This window comes from Zootoca vivipara, chromosome 10, assembly GCF_965207765.1.
Source record: "Zootoca vivipara chromosome 10, rZooViv2.hap1.1, whole genome shotgun sequence".
NCBI classification, from domain to species: domain Eukaryota; kingdom Metazoa; phylum Chordata; class Lepidosauria; order Squamata; family Lacertidae; genus Zootoca; species Zootoca vivipara.
In genome coordinates this window covers 4,037,283-4,054,889 of record NC_142593.1, presented here as the reverse complement: position 1 = coordinate 4,054,889, position 17,607 = coordinate 4,037,283, and the positions used below count along the sequence as shown (strand labels likewise).

The window sequence follows — 17,607 nt, the reverse complement described above, 5'->3', positions numbered from 1 at the left end:
ATCCGAAGGGCAGATCCGTAAATGATGGCATACCTCAGGAGCTTTGCACGGTGAAATATGCCTCCTTTGACCAGGCAGTGAAGCTTGTAAGGCAATTTGGTAAGGGTGCCTTGTTGGCAAAGTGCGACATCGAATCAGCATTTCGCCTCCTGCCTGTCCACCCGCAAGACTTCAGATGGCTGGGCTTTCGGTTTGACGGGGCATATTTCATCGACAAAGCCATGCCTATGGGTTGTTCCGTGGCATGCTCTGCATTTGAGGCCTTTAGCACGTTCCTGGATTGGGCCCTGCGCTTTAAAACTGGCCTGTCCGGAGTCTCGCATTATTTGGATGACTTTCTCTTCGTGGCTAGGGCAAATAGTCCGGAGTGTGCAGGCCTTATGCAAGCATTTTCGGCCCTTGCTTACGAGCTGGGGGTGCCGTTAGCAGCAGATAAAACGGAAGGGCCCGTCTCACGTTTAACTTATTTAGGCATAGAATTAGACACAGTAGAGCAAACGTCTCGTTTGCCTGCGGACAAAATTAAGGGCCTTAAGGAGACTATTAGACAGCTCATCCCCTGTAAAAAACTTACCCTTAGACAGATCCAATCTCTCCTGGGTCACCTGAATTTCGCGTGCAAGGTAATATCACCAGGCCGCCCCTTCTGCCTGCGATTAGCCAGACTTACGGCAGGTTTAACAAAACCCTTCCACAGGAAGCGTCTCCCTCGAGGCGTTAAGGCTGACCTGGAGTCCTGGCTTACATTTCTTGAAAATTATAATGGGGTATCCCTATGGCAGGACAGCTTGGTTCTGCATTCCGATTTTCAGGTACAGTCAGACGCGGCTGGTTCTTTGGGTTTTGGAGTCTATTTCAAAGGTAAATGGTGTGCGCAGCGTTGGCCGGCCAGCTGGCAGGGCACGGATATTACACGCGATTTAACATTCTTAGAGTTTTTCCCTATAGTTGTAGCAGTGCACCTATGGTCCGTGGAATTCAGGGATCGGCGAGTCTGCTTCAGAACCGACAACCAAGCGGTGGTCAGCGTCCTCGCTCGCCAATCATCAAGATCTCCGAGAGTGTCATCTCTCTTACGCCATTTCGTCCTACTAAGCTTGAAATTCAACATGCATTTCTCAGCCAAATTTGTGCCTGGGCTTAATAATAATATCGCAGATGCTTTGTCTCGCTTCCAGATGGACCGCTTCCGCTCGTTGGCACCAGAGGCACGCCTGTGGCCGGAGCCGTTCCCGGAACATTTATGGAACCTTGGGAGCGCGAAATTCTGAAGGGAGTATTTGCGTCGGTTGCCCCCTCTACCCTTAACTCGTATAAGCGGGCTTGGTCAGATTTCACTAAGTTTAGGCAGAAAGGAACCACGGGTCCTACTCCTGGTCCGCCTTCCCAGGAAGAGGTTATGCAATACATGGTGCATTTGAGGAATCTGGGGCGAGCCGCTAAGACCCTTCAAATTCACACAGCAGCCATAACATTCTTCTCAAAATCACTTTATTTCATAGACCCGTGCGATAACTTCCACTTACGCAGGGCTATGGAGGGCTGGCGTCGGCTCCAGCCTCCAGCCAGTGACAACAGGCGGCCTATCACGTTTGACATGTTGGTCCAGATACACAAGCAATTGAGAATCCTTTGCTGGTCGAAATTCGAGGCGCGCTTATTTTCAGCTGCGTTTTCGATTGCCTACTTTGGGGCTCTCAGAGTAGGGGAGGTGGTCTGCGAGGACCAATCGGATGGTGTCACTCGGGGTATTTTGATAGGGGATGTGTCACTGTCCGACACACAGGTTCTAGTACACATCCGACGTTCAAAGACCGACCAGAAGGGAAAGGGTGCCGTTGTACGCCTCCCTGCGACAGGGGCCGCGGGTCCGTGTCCAGTAAAGGATACCAGGAGGTTCCTTCACCTGCGTCCGGCGGGCCCGGGTCCCTTCCTTATTCACCAGGACAAGGCCAGGCTTACCCGCCAGCAGTTCACCAGGGTCCTGCGCAAGGCCATCGCCTCTTGCGGGTATAACCCCACCGAATTCTCGCCCCACTCCTTCAGGATTGGTGCAGCTACTTCAGCCATGCACCTGGGCCTTTCTTCCGAGAGGATTCAGGACCTGGGAAGGTGGAAATCAAACGCATACAAAAGGTACATTCGTACGTAGCATTCAGCTGATCCCGGGTTGTCACTCTTTGTTTTCCAGGTGGCCGGATAGTGCGCGTTTGGATAGCCGGGCACAGCGTAGTTCACTGGGCCCGCGAAAGGGCGATTGAAGTGGGCCTGGGGCACGGGCTGGGCCTCCCAGCATCGGTGAGTGTCCTGGATTGCAAAGAGAGGCATGAAGTGGAACGAGCTGTTGCCGACCCTCGAAAGCCGGGCTGCTTCACTCGGCTACCCTGACCTGCTGGTGCTGCAGCTAGGGGAAAACGACCTTGCCTACCGTAACGCAGTGGACTTGAAGTTGAAAATATTCAGTGATTTTGATACCCTATTGGATTCTTGCCCGGGGATGACGCTGCTTTGGTCATCCCTGCTGGAGAGGCGCATTTGGCGCGATGGACGTTGCCCGATCGCTATGAACAGAACTAGGCGGCGCTTGAATTCTTTTGTGATCCGCAGAGTGTTAGCCTTGAACGGCCGAGTAGTCTCGCACCCAAGCCTAAAACAGAGTGAAGCAGCCCTGTATCGTCATGACGGTGTACATCTGTCGCCTATGGGGAATGATATCTGGCTCGGAAACATAATTACGGGAATCCACGATTGGCTACATGTTAGTGTACATAACTAGGCGAATAAGAGACTAGGACCACAGCCCCCATTAATAACGTTATAATATTAAATAATTAAATAATGTTTATGTTATACCCACGAATTGGCAAGAGGGTACTACATGTGAGCGGATTGGCGGCGAGCCAGGGTGGGCTCGAGTGGCGGTTAGGCGTTGGAAATTTGCATAACAATCAGTGGAGGAGGGGCAAGTACGTCATCAGCCGCCCTATCTTGGAGAGGTAATTCCGTTAAAGGATTCCGGGGGCGAGGCTTGGTCCTGAGCCTGGAGTTGCCTGGGCCGTAAGGCACGCCCCATCGGTGGCCACAGGAGGAGCTCTAGTAGATCTACGTCGCGGGGCTCCTTTCTGGTGGTTAACTTCTCACAGACTTCAACACACAGGTTGGAGTCGGATATAGTCTGTTAGGTTCCAACGCCTAAGCCAATTCCGCTCTACATGCATATTTAATAAAGTTGTGGCCTTAACCACCCAATTAATTAAATCTTAAACCTGGTGTCATGAGTCTTTATTCCGGGGAAGGAGGGCATATAGCCACACAATTCATATTTCTCATTCAATGGTGAGGGGAGAAATTTACCTTTGGACACGTTTTGGTTTAGTATGTTTAACAATTCACTGTCTGTGTCCCTCTGCTGTTCATTTTTCTCTGAAGACTCCTGAATTTCATCCACGTTTTGGGGGTGGGAGGAGTAGTCAGTCTTGTACATATTCAGCCCAAAGGTCTCCGTTTGCCACTCCGTGGACCAGGAGAAAAGGCAGGCAAAAGCCTTAGGCCAAACCACTCAACTCGGTTTGGCACACCGTGGAGCAAGAGTGGGAGGGAAACAGAAGCTACACACTCTCTCCTTGTCACAGCTGCCGACTGGGGGGATGAGGACGAGGGGCAGGCACTCCAGCGCCGCCAAAGCAAACTGGAAGGCAGGCAGGCAGGCAGGCTTCAAAATCAAAGGCCAATACAAGCAGTCAGGCAGGGACATAAAAACAGCAAACCGGGCACAGGTGGCCAAGCTGTTTTTAAATCAGGGCAGGAGAATGCAAACGCCACACCACCAGTCACACAAGTAGCGCACACACCAAAATGAAAGACAGAAATACACTTGTGACCCCAGAAAAATGGCAGTGGCAACAGAAGCAAAGAATAAGAGCGCGCTGGCAGTGGGCCGCTGCGCCTGAAGGCAGGAATGGCAATTGGTACTGCGGCAAGGACACCGGTTCTGGAAAATTTATCAATGTAAGTAAACAACTAAGGAATACAAGAAAGGCGGCATATAAGTGGAACAACCAAATGTAAAAAGCAACGTAAAGGGTTTTGTGTGTGTGTGTGTGGGGGGGAACCACAACACGCGGACAAAGAACTGTAAAACTAAAATGATGAGAAGGTAAATCTAAAGGGGAAAAAAGGGGTTCAGAAACTAGCTGAGTCAGGAGATCCGGGAGAAACGTACTGTCTGTGTCTAGAAAGGAGGAAAAACTGAGGGAGTCCAGCCTGCTTCCCACAAGTCTTTGCTCCTGTCTAGTGCCTCGCAACAGGGCGAACACCCTTTCCATTGGATATGATGCCCCACGAACTAAAACATCTCACCTACCGTGTTTCTCATATTTTAAGGCATCCCTAAAAAATAAGGCATGGCAGTATTTTCATGACCTGGCGAAATATAAGGCATACCCCGAAAATAAGACGTACCAGTACCGGGTTGTGGTGGGAGCAGGTCTGTGCAAAATATGGTACCGTAAGAAAAGGAAGATGCCTCCTCGGAACCGGATGCCGCTGCCACGTGGAGCTCCGTCCGAGTGGGAGCCAGCAAGAGCTGCAGCACGCACAGCAAGAGCTGCAGCAGGAGCCTCAGCGCGAAGCCCGGCTACGGTAGAGCCTCAGCGAAGGCTCAGCAGGAGCCGCGGCGGGCAAAGAAGAAAGGATCGGGACCCTGCTAAGCAGCCCGGGAGCTGGCTGGAGGCGCAGCTCAAAGCGCGCGATCGGTAAGCCCCAGCAGCCAGCAGGAGCCTTAGCGGGCAGCGCGCGAAGCCCGGGAGCTGGCTGGAAGCGCAGCTCAAAGCGCGCGATCTGATAAGCCCCGGCAGCCAGCAGGAGCCTTAGCGGGCAGCGCGCGAAGCCCGGGAGCTGGCTGGAAGCGCAGCTCAAAGCGCGCGATCTGATAAGCCCCGGCAGCCAGCAGGAGCTTAGCAGGCAGCGCGCGAAGCCCGGGAGCTGGCTGGAAGCGCAGCTCGAAGCGCGCGACTCTTAACTGTAAACACAGGTCTTCTTCATCCATAAAAATGCTGTTCCTGATAGCAACGCTGATAAAGTTTCTGGTGCAGACAAGACAGTGATGTGCAGCCTGCAGTGTTAGTTCAAGATAAGGAGGTTAGAGTGCCCAGGAAAGGAATCTCCCAAATGCAAATCCCCTGGGAGGAAGGCAGCACTTAACAGTGCAGATTATCCAGCCTTTGAGCTGTCCTCAAAGGAACGTGACTAACAGGCCAAAAATGGCATCAATAAATTATACCTAGCACGACAGGAAAAGTTTTAATAGCCAAATGCTATTAAATAGCCAAATGCTATCTGCTTCCCACTCCCACTGCCATCACCCAGTGAAACTGTAAAGTAAAAATTGTTTCTGAAAAGGGTGTTTTAGGCAGCAGTCCTATAATTAATTACCTTGGAGTAGATCCTATTAAACTCAGTGGGGGATTCCAGGCAGAGAAATCAGCTTTCTTTTCCTGTTTTATCATATAAACTTTAGTGTAGGTCACAACAGGCAATATGTGAAATGCATGAATGCATTTCTCATCCATTTTTTTGGGGGGGGAGGTAAATGAATAGTATTAGAGCGGGCATTGGGGGGGGGAGCGGCTGCCTTGTTGGTCCCTGCAGCTTCATTTCACAGGGAAAACCTCCTTTTAACGAAAGGCTTCACGGCCATCCCGTACCCGACACGTTGGTCGTCCCTTCTTTCCCACGGCTGCTCTCCCCCGGGGTAGCTTTGAAATTGGCCCCGTGGCGTTTCAGTGCGGGAGTTTCTGTACAGCCGTCTCCCATAACCGCTAGTCCCCACAATGTCATATTCTCAGCATACACTACCAACAGTTGCTTAACAGAATTTTTCAAGAATGCACAGCTTCCCATTTAAGCACCAATAGAAAGGTCAGATTTTTTTCAAAAGTGCTGAGCATGCAGCAGCTTCTTTTATGCCAGCTATCTACCGGTAGTTGCACTGCCTGATAAATGCCCCCTTCTCCCTTCTCGCTTCTCGTATCAGGCATTTAGTGCTGCACTTAGTACCTGAAGGCACCCCCACAAAGCTCCAACTTCCATCATTCCTCCAGCTCTAATCCTTGTCTTTTTCTGGACCCACAACTTGCCTTTTGCCCTGCTTACCTGTTCTAGTTCTCTGCCAAGCTATTGACTTATTTCTGTTGCTTGTTTTGCCTGCTCACCTGATTATGCAGGTCCGTGAGTTTAGGAAGAGGCTATAGCAAATTGGGAGAAAATAGGCTTTTCCATTCCTAAGGTCCTATGTTAAAGGGACCCCTGACCATTAGGTCCAGTCGTGACCGACTCTGGGGTTGCACGCTCATCTCGCATTATTGGCCGAGGGAGCCGGCGTATAGCTTCCAGGTCATGTGGCCAGCATGACAAAGCAGCTTCTGGCAAACCATTTAATTGCATGCAATTGCTCCCCCTCAGTGTGCTTTTGCTTGGTGCAAAAGTACAATATTTATGCATGGTTTGTGCACGCTTTAATTGCATGCATGAAAGTACCGTAAAAGTCTGCCATTTTACTCATCACTGTTTGTCTCTCTCCCCCAGCAACAATCCCCCAGACAAGATGAGTGGAAAAAGAAGGAGTTATTCTGTGGATTACAAGAAGAGAATTGTAGAGGACTCCAAGGGCAAGAATCTTGCGGCTTTCTGCCTGGAGAAGAAAATAGATATGCGACTGGTCCAAAAATGGCGGGCAGATTATGATAAACTCAGTCTACAGGTGCTCATGGGAAATTCTAAGAAGCGCAAGTGTGGTTCTGGACGGCAACCTTTACTTCCTGAGCTGGAAGACATGATCAGTGAGTGGATCGCTGACAGGAGAGCAAAGGCTTTGGTTGTGCGCAGGGCTGATATTAGAGCATTTGCCCTTGAAATGGCACCACAATTTGAAATCTCCCCAGAATTCAAAGCATCACATCGCTGGCTGGATGGCTTCCTTCAGCGATACGACATGTCTCTCAGAAAATCAACAACATTGTTTAAGTTGGAGGATGCTGAAGTTGTTAAGCGAGCACTTGCATTCAAGTCCTTTGTTGATGGAATTGACTTTTCTAAATACCAACCTTGCAACGTGATTGCTATGGATGAAACTGCAGTGTTTATGGGTCAAGGAGCCCAAACGACAATTGAACAGAGGGGTGCCTCCTCAATCTACGTTCCCTCCACTGGTCACGAGAGTACACGCGTTACCTGTGTTTTGGCAATTCGTCTGGATGGACAGAAAGTCACACCTGTTATCATCAGTAAGGGCAAGAAAAATAAGATTGAACGTGTTTCTGGCATTTATGTTCTTGAATCTGAAAAAGCCTGGTGCACACAAGCAGTTATAAGGAGGTGGCTTGAATTAATGCTGCCACTTGTTACGCGAGGTGGCCAAAGAGGTCTGCTAGTCTGGGATTCAGCCAGCACTCATCGTGCTAAAGACATGAAGAAGTTCCTTGCACAGAGAAGAATAGATCAAATAATGATTCCTGCAGGAATGACTGCTTATCTGCAGACTCTTGATATTGCAATAAACAAGCCATTCAAAGACAATTTGCGTGTAGAAATTAACGACTACATTGAAAATAGAATGACAAGAAATCAGCGTGGAAACTTTGTGAAACCTGGCCTGCAAGAGGTTGTGAATTGGGTGAGGAAATCATGGGATAAAATCAGTGACAGTGTTGTTGCCAAGGCACTCCGAGCAGGTTACCTGGATAAGAGCTGCTCATTTACTGAGAGCTGTATTGCTCGACATGAAAGATTGGGGCCAATGGTTCTAAAGGAACTGGAGTCGCAAGACATTCAGGATGGAATTCCGGATATGGAGAGTTATGATGATATTCCAGAAGAAGACGACTTTATTATACTTGAATAAATGTACCGGTAGTTTGCTGTAGAGTTTGGGTTTGGAGAGTTATGAGGATGTTCCAGAAGAAGACAACTTAATTATAACTGAATAAATGTAGTTTGCAGTAGAGTTTGGGTTTGGAGAGTTACCGTATGACGATTGTCCAGAAGAAGACAACTTAATTATAACTGAATAAATGTAGTTTGCTGTAGAGTTTGGGTTTGGAGAACTATGAAGATGTTCCAGAAGAAGACAACTTAATTATAACTGAATAAATGTAGTTTGCTTTACCAAACTTAATTAAAAAATAAGACATCCCTTGAAAATAAGCCATGGTGTGTTTTTTTGAGAAAAAAATTAATATAAGACATGTCTTATAATATGAGAAACACGGTAGTTCATTCAGCTGGCCAATGGTAAGAGAGCTGGTGATGTGCTTAGATGATGCCAATGCTACAATGCTGCAAAGACAGTCAGTAAAGAATGGATGGGAGAGGGACAAACCCAGCTTTTACAATGCCAGCCTTAGTTTGATCTTTGATGGAATAACTTATGGTTTGTTTGCAGACTGTTAAAGAAATCATACATCACACGTCATAACTTAGCATGGCATGTGAACCAGGCAACTGAAGAACAAAGTTGAAATGAAATAGAGGGAGGGACGGAGTCGGTCTGGGTGCAGGTCTTAAGACTGTAAACTTATGCAAGTTTGCCTGGAAGTGCACCTCAACAATTAAACGGGCCTTTCTTTCAATTAAACATGCATAGAATTATGCCTACAAGGTATTTAGCAGTATTAGTTAAACCAACTCACTTGGTATTCATTTTTGTTGCCCTTACATCTAACGAAACCATGACTGCCAACAGTATCCAGAGAAAAGTGATCAGAAAGTTCACTGTCTGTCACCATGAGCTGAACCTGTAAGGAGAACATTTGTTATGCTCACTTCATTACAAATGAAATTTAAAGCAAGGAAAAATACACTGGCTGTCATTTGAAAATGAATAATAGATAGCAGCAACCGGGACCTACATGCTCCTGACTAGTGTTCCAGCCAGCCATGTCCTCTCATTCAGGACATTCAATTTCATCCTCCCTGGTGTTCTGCTGTCACCACAAAAGACACCAGCATTCTGTGAGTGCTGAGCATGGTCAAGTCCTCATTGGGTTGAGTACCCCACCTTGCGCCCTAAGGGTTTTATGTACTTCTGCAAATCTTGGAGTTCCTCTAAGCATTATGATATTTCTCTCTTGTTTCTTGGTGGCTGTCATAATGAGCATCAGAGTTCACTCATAACATACTGTATACGTAATAACTATTGTTTTCCAAATACAAGAACAGTTCAAGAGAATCTTTTCATCTCAAACCCTTCATTATGCATAATAGATAGGTTTTCTTGACTGGGAATAACTATGCATTCATTGACATTATTATCTAGCATCTTCTCTATTAAAATCTTATTGCCAAAATCCCCACTACCCAACTTATAAATATAATAAAGTAATAATATCACTTATTAGTGGAAACAGAGAGCACAATATATCGCTTGAAATATACTGATGTATTCTATCATTAGTTTGCTAATAATGAGATAATAAAAGGAAAAATTAAGCTTTTCCTCCCCCCCCCCGCACAGGAAAAATTGGGTGCCCTCCAAATGTTGTTTGGACCTCAAATGACATTATCCCTGAGTGCTGGTAAAGCTGACTGGGGCTATGGGATTTGAAGTCAAACATCTAGAAGGCATCATGTTGGCCAGTCCTGGAATACTATTTTGAGAGCTTAACACATTGTATAACTTATTTTAACTCTAGAAATATTTAATTTTCTGAAATTTAAAACATTACCTTGTTATTTTTGTAAAAGTGTTTTGGTTGGAAAGAAAAAAGAAGTGGCATCTTGTAATCAGGTGGATGTTTGCGATGAATGCCATCAGCTTTGTACTGCAACATTCGACCAGTCTTATTTACCATCCAGTATGGACTGTGAATTGCTATAATCACTTGTCCCGTGGCATAGGTTATGTGCACAGCAATGTCCAATTCTGCCTTGTCAACGTCAGTGATGCATGAGAATGTGACGAAACTAATTTCTTGCTGATTCATTCGAGTGTGGTATTCAGCAGTCCAATTTTTACCAAGATAATTAAGTAAATGTAATTGCAGCTTGCTCTGATCTAATACCGCGTTATGAATCTGAGTTGAACATCCATTTTCTAGAGTATTGCAGGTTGTACTCTGTCCCTTTGAAATAAAAGTTCAAAGATGGAAGATATGGTCAATACAGTCCTTAATTCAATAACAATTTCTATTCAAATACAAAACAAATGGGGGAATGATCAATTATTTATCATTAGCTTCAACTATGTTTGAAAAGCCACAATAACAATGATATTGGCAACCATGTCATGTGTTCAGGATTTTCCTTTGGACACCATGCCGTATCTTTAATATTTTCTTGTTGGTATCTATCCTCCCAATTATACAGTCGTACCTCGGCTCCCAAACACCTTGGGAGTCGAACGTTCCGGCTCCTGAATAATCAAAAATTGGAAGTGAGTGTTCTGGTTTTCGAATGTTCTTTTGGAAGCCAAACGTCTGGCGGGACTTCCGTGGCTTCCGATTGGCACAACTGTTCTGTTCGACTTCCAAGGTACAACTGTATTTGATGTTGTAGTCTTATGGACCTGTTACTGGAAATAAGCTGCTTTGGAAACATGACTATGAAGGTTTTGAATAAAAGGTTGCATAAATATCTGGTTGGCCTTAGTATTCTTTCTAAGGGTAGGAGTTTAAATAGATACCTTTCTGCTCCTGCAATTTTATTAAACATGTGGGACATATTACAAAAAGGGAAAGATTGCAAATTCTTATTCATAAATAATAAGCTAACAGCAAATATAACCAGTAAAGGGAAGCATAGAGGAACTGGAGAGGATTCTAAAGAGCTGGGTGCCCTATTAAATTCAAATTCATATGTTCCTGCCTGTTATAGGCTGGGGGTGGGGGGTTACCCCACTGTCTTGGATGCCTCCTGCATGCAACCAGGTAAAGCAAATTGTACACTAAAGGTGGATATTAATCAGTTAGAAAGGAGGATTGTTAAGAAAGATTAGGCACTCCAAAGTCAATTTTGTACCCTTAGATGCTAGTAACTGAATTATAGACAAGAGATAGAACATTTTAGGATATCACCAGAATGCTTTATATTTATGGAACATGCACTATGATGTTCCAGACAATAAAATAGTATTTTTATATACTCAGAAGAACTGGAAAACAAAAAATAGAGAAAACTACCTCTAAGGAATAAGCAATCTGATATGGAAGAAGATTGCGGAGAAGAACAGAAGGCCATAAATGAACAACATATGGTAAATCCCATTGATCATCTATACAAACTGAAGATATCAGAGTATCTTGCATTGGAACAATATTGATGATGAGTGGGTGGTTAGGTGATTTTGTAGGCTGACATTTCTTCTGCAACACTTTGCCAAAATTCTTCACCATTTCATCAAAACTAACTCCTTCACTTGATGTATACTCTCCAGAAGTTCCGCCTTCATCAGCTACTGGTCGAAAAAACAGTAGCGCTCTGTAAATAAGCACAGCAATTATTATCCTCATCTCACTTTCCAGTTAAAAAGATTCAATGTGTCACAACGACTCATTTAGATGGCTTGTTTACAAGTTCTGCTGAAGTTAGTTATTATGTCAATGAAATATTCAATAAATAAATAAATATTTACAAGAAATAAATAAAACAATCAAAATCAATTTGAACCACATAGTTGTTTCACAGAACTTTTAGCAGGTTGATTTGACAGGCGTGTAGCACTTGTAGAAGCAGCCATGAAAACTTATCAATTTAAAAGCAATCCATTAACATTAATAAAAGGAATATATCATTGAATGCTAAAATGTATTCTCGACACCTAGAAATTCTTTCAACAAGCTTTTTAGGTTAAGATCTTTCCCAGTGTCCAGTACTTTCCAGAATCAGAATTGTTTTAAGATTTTTTATTGTTTTACTTGTTTACCACCCTGGTCCTATTTGGAGGAAAAGTGTGATATACTGTAACTGTTTTGGTTTTTTTCGTTTAGTCGCGTCCGACTCTTCGTGACTCCATGGACCAGAGCACGCCAGGCACTCGTTTTCCATTGCCTCCCACAATTTGGTCAGACTCATGTTGTTAGCTTTGAGACCACTGTCCAACCATCTCGTCCTCTGTTGTCCCCTTCTCCTTGTGCCCTCCATCTTTCCCAACATCAGGGTCTTTTCCAGGGAGTCTTCCCTTCTCATGAGGTGGCCAAAGTATTGGAGCCTCAGCTTCAGGATCTGTCCTTCCAGTGAGCACTCAGGGCTGATTTCCCTCAGAATGGATAGGTTTGATCTTCTTGCAGTCCATGGGACTCTCAAGAGTCTCCTCCAGCACCATAATTCAAAAGCATCAATTCTTTGGCAAATAAATAAATTTATAAAATAATCTGCCACTTCAAATCTGTGAAAATTTGACTAGTGATGTCCTATAGTGAACTTTGACCACTTTCATACAACTGTTATCAAGGCACAGGCAGTTGTTGTTCTTTCTGCAACGTTGGCTGCTCACACAGGAAAAGGAGGAACACATGCTTTCATAGGAAGGTTACTGTGAGATCATGTGCTTTACTATCTTCCTTCCTGAACTGCTCCAGTAATTCCAATGATTTTGTGCATTAAAATAAGCTCAAGCATCAGGGGAGAATAGTCACAGTGCCGATGTTTAAAGACCGCAATACTGACACCAGCTTGTCAGTAAGCAAGTAAATCCACAAACTCAGGTTCAGATGCAATGCTAACCCAATTCATGTTTTATCCATGCATAAAATGGTAACAGCAGGGCTGGGGGAGAATTGAAGTGGCTGTGATAGTTGCTCTAGAAACGCACACATTTGTTTGACAAGTTAGTTCAACTTTTCCATAGGTATGCATTCAAGAGATCGTTTCAATAAATCTGCAAGTGAGTGGGTAATATTAAAGTGGAATCAAACTAGTGAGCATGAGAAACTTCAACCATGTTCTGTTTGGAAAGAATAAACAATTCTGAGGAAAGCAACATACCAACAAACAGTCTATAGAATATTGCTGCAGCAATAGCTATAGAATATTGCTGCAGCAATCTTCTATAGATATTGCTATCTATAGCAATATTGCTGCAGCAATATTATTAAACTATAACTATATATATTTTAAATTAGCTGGGTGGTCAGCATTCATGTAATATGCAATGAAGTGAGAAAAATAAAAAAGAACTTAAAAATCACCTGTAAGAGGTCAAAGGTATGTTAAATTCATCCTCTGGTAGAGCCATTCCTAAACATTTTCCATCTTCAAATATTTTCAAAGGAATTGAAAAATGATTCTTTATCTATATGGAAAAATAACAGTGCCTATTATAAAATGCTAAAATGTCTTTTTTTTCACACTAATAAGCAAAGACCACCACCAACAGAGGGCCTATTCAACTGTGCAAGAAGGCAAAAGATACTGCTCTCTTGTGTGTGCTACTTTAGTATGTGCGTGTTTCTTGGGTTGAAAGCACCTCTACATCAAAATGTATCTGCACATAGCAAATATATCCTTACTCAGCCAGGCAATAGGATGAAAATGAAACTCTTGATAATCTAGGTGGGGGGAAAACTTTAATTTATGAACTCTGGGACATCATGTTTAGTGAGCAAAGCTTACCTGAATCGGAGAATGCACTGTTATCATCTTGCTCCCCTCAGTGGTGTCAATTTGACAAACTACAGATCTCACAACACCAGAGTCATTGTGTCTTACTCTGTAAAGACTTCGTCCCACTTTTGTCAGAGGAATCTTTTCTGTAGTGGAGTGGTTCTGAGGAGCTAGAAAAAGAAGGTAATACACTGAATTGTATTGAAATGAAACTGCTGAAAATGAACTGGCAAGCAAGCAAGCGGAGGTATCTATTTCTCTGAATTTGACGCACTTTTAGCTTTCATACGTTAGAGGGCAGCAAGCTCCCACTTGATGGAGTTTCATCCAGAAAAAATATAGGTTGAAGTGAATGGACTGAGGTCTAAAGTTTTTTTTAAAAAAAATCATTTTCTTCCTAGCTCTATATTCACACCAGTGCTGACCCAGTGCTTTTAGTGAAATATTCTGTCCTTGTAATTGAAAGGAGGATATTCACACGTGCTGTTGCTATTTTAAAAAATCAAATCTCTGACCACCTGTACTAGAAAGGAGAGCACCCTGCCTTGAAAAATAAAATTTAAAAATATCAACATGTCCATTAAAGGTGGGGTATTGTTGTGGGGAAAGTAGATAACATTTCCTATGTTCACTAATTTGTACTAGATGCTAACACTTAGTCCCTTTCCTGTTGTGTTAAAATTCCCAAAGCAAATTGCCCCTCAACTTCCTAACATACTCCTTCACTTCAATCCAAATCATAGCTGTCAAGTTTTCCCTTTTCTCGTGAGGAAGCCTATTCAGCATAAGTGAATTTCCCTTTTTAAAAAAGGGAGAACTTGACAGCTATGATCCAATTCCAGTCGTGCTTAGAAAAATACAAATCAAAAGATTCAATTACAGATCTCCAAAGTAAAAAAGTATGGTTTTCCCAGTAGTGATGTATGGAAGTGAGAGCTGGACCATAAATAAGGCTGATCGTCGAAGAATTGATGCTTTTGAATTATGGTGCTGGAGGAGACTCTTGAGAGTCCCATGGACTGCTAGAAGATCAAACCTATCCATTCTTAAGGAAATCAGCCCTGAGTGCTCCCTGGAAGGACAGATCGTGAAGCTGAGGCTCCAATACTTTGGCCACCTCATGAGAAGAGAAGAATCCTTGGAAAAGACCCTGATGTTGGGAAAGATTGAGGGCACTAGGAGAAGGGGACGACAGAGGACAAGATGGTTGGACAGTGTTCTCGAAGCTACGAACATGAGTTTGACCAAACTGCGGGAGGCAGTGCAAGACAGGAGTGCCTGGCGTGCTATGGTCCATGGGGTCACGAAGAGTCGGACACGACTAAACGACTAAACAACAACAACAAAAGTAAAATGTAATTTGTTCCCAACATATATATATATGAATGTTCACTGAACTATCTGGGGGAGGATATTCTGTTAATGAACAATATGTTTGGTTGGATTAAAAAAAAATATCCAATGATTTAATATAGAGACAGGCCACATAAGTAGACATAACGTTCTTAAAAAGTTTATCTCAAAATTAAAATGTACATTTTAAAGTAAGCTGTTAGTTATTACTTCATCACTATACCTAATGCAGAGCCATGCAGCTTGAACAAGCTGTGGGTGTAAAGGAAGCATTGGGAACATGCTCCAAGTGTACTCTTGATTTTTCCTTTCTAGTGTAATTTAGCACTTTTTGAATTTGGTGCCTTTCCCTCTCACCACAGAATTCAAAAGCCGCCAAATTCTACCAGTGGTTGGAAAGGAAGAATCAGGAGTGCACTTAAGTGTGTTCCCAATTCTACTTTTAAATTTGGCCCTGGTTATAGGCATGAATAGAGAGGCCCGACAGGCTTAATAAGGTTTGTGGACTGGAATTTCCACTGCTGACCTAACACTAAGCAAAGTTTATTTATTTAGAGACCAAATTATACATACCCACAATGCAGTGCAATCTATTGCAGTACGTTCAAGCTTTAACAAAGAGGAAAAAATCCCTTACGTGCAAATCAAGTACACAATTCACTTACCTTCTGAAAAGGGTACAAGCTTTTCATGGGGGTGTAAAATTGACCTAGAGTACCTTGCTACCCAGAGGTAAGCTACAAGCAAAGTTTCAGCTATGTTCTTTAAATCTATTACAGCAGTCTAATAACAATGTAATCAAACAAACAGGTTACTTAAAACCATAAATAAAAATCTATCTGTACTGCTACAGCACAACACGGTAGATGTGAGCCAATAACCTGACTCACAATGTCTTGTCAAATCCTTCTATCTGTATGTACCAGGGTTTCAACTCTGAATTGAGATCACATGTGGGAACCGCATTCTATCTGGGGTTTAAGTTATACATACTATGCCTACTTACTGATCCAGATGTAGAATACTCTGCTGCTTAGGGTAGTCATTGCTGTAAACTGGTCTTGATCACTTTTAGTTCTGACATACTCCATACTTAGACTTTGCCCATCTTCAAGATGAAATGAATCCCCCTTTGATTCAACATTAAGAACATTGAAGGAGTCACTAGGCAAGACAATGGCGGGGACTCCTAAGGAATTCATTAATACAAAGGGGGCCCGGTCTTTTTTGGAGATTTCTGAAGTTTCTGAAGCTGCTTCTGCAAATGCCTAGCCAAAAAAAAGAGATGTGAAATAATGAATTAACTAATAACCTTAAAAAAAAAAAGAACAACCTGAAGAGCAGATTCATAAGATGGATGATGAAGACAATGGATAGGGTAACTCGCTCATCACGTGACAGAGGAGATTGAGCCTGCCTCCCACAGTTCTGTGCTCCTGCCTCCGTCACGTGATGAGGGAATTACCCAATCCAGTACCTTCATTGTCCACTGCAGTAAATTGAACATATTACTTTATTTAGGTCACAGATGCAAATCAAAGTCTTATTACCGTGCCAAGGTTACTCAACATTAGTAGGCCACATTTGGACAATGTAATGTTCAGCTGATCTTGAGAAAAAATAGTTATTACTGTCTTGTACTCTGGGACTTTGTAGTTTTCTTCTTCGGCAACTGATTCAACTAAAGCTTTCTTGGCTTTCTTCTTCATCTTTAACAGAAAAAAGAGGGGAGGAGAAATTAATATTAGATGTAGAAAGCTGATTATGCCTATAAAACATTTAGAACATTTGCAATATGGGCACAGCAATCCAGACTGTTAGGATGTTGGATACAATAAAGGTGCCCCTCTGCCTTAGAGGTGGGGTGTGTGGGTGTAGGTGTGTAGGTGTGCGCACATGCGTGCTCTGGTGGCATAAAAGGCTCCACTGTGCACACTGAAAATGTGGGCAGGCAGAAGCTGTTCTCTCCTCCATTGCTATGAGTTTGAAATTAAGTCCATACATAAATTTTCAATTATCTGTGAATCCTAAAGACTAAAGATAGTTAAGGAAAAGTGGAAAAATACATTAAATAATAGTCTGGCTCATAACCTCTGTTCCAATTTATTTATTTACTAGAAAAGCTCAGCATCTTGACAGGTATAGTATGTGTGGAGAGGCAGAACTAATACTGCAGGGCCCCTACTGCATGCAGTGTTTCTACGCTACATGAAAGAGGAAGGACAGAATAAAGCATGATAAATAAATAATTCCTGAGTTGCAGCCTGGCAAATGACATGAAGTAGACTGAAGCAGCAAATTTTCAGCATAACTCTTTCCAGCCTAAAACAAAACTAGGTCAGGTTCCTCAGTACATAGTACTGGATGAAGTTTTAAAACTGCTTTAAAGACAGGCATGCATTTCCATGTTTTACTTCTTAAGTGAGGATATATTTCTACCCAGTGACAACAGGTACAAGACTATTGTTCTCATATTATGAAGAATTTTAAGTATATGTGTTTGCAGGATCACAAATATGAACTTGTTTATGTTTTTATTGTTAAATCACTTTGATATGTTATATTGGAAATGAGTAATACCGGTAAATGGAAATAAATAAATATTTTGAACTATTATAGTAAATGGAGAAAGAAGAACGTCTATTCAAACATTAAAGT

General features: G+C 43.2%; 1 protein-coding gene across 6 annotated transcripts in view; it reads right to left on the bottom strand.

The window, feature by feature from the left end:
- VPS13A (vacuolar protein sorting 13 homolog A) overlaps positions 1–17,607 on the bottom strand; it is a 162,437-nt gene that overhangs the window by 49,280 nt on the left and 95,550 nt on the right. For all 6 annotated transcript variants that reach the window (XM_035100322.3, XM_035100323.3, XM_088652968.1 and 3 more), the window contains 7 exons: positions 16,500–16,658; positions 15,956–16,217; positions 13,606–13,766; positions 13,182–13,285; positions 11,175–11,472; positions 9,723–10,118; positions 8,688–8,792 (listed from right to left, as the gene is read on the bottom strand). In XM_035100322.3, the coding sequence (XP_034956213.1) occupies positions 8,688–8,792; positions 9,723–10,118; positions 11,175–11,472; positions 13,182–13,285; positions 13,606–13,766; positions 15,956–16,217; positions 16,500–16,658 (1,485 nt within the window). The remainder of the gene's footprint in view (positions 1–8,687; positions 8,793–9,722; positions 10,119–11,174; positions 11,473–13,181; positions 13,286–13,605; positions 13,767–15,955; positions 16,218–16,499; positions 16,659–17,607) is intronic.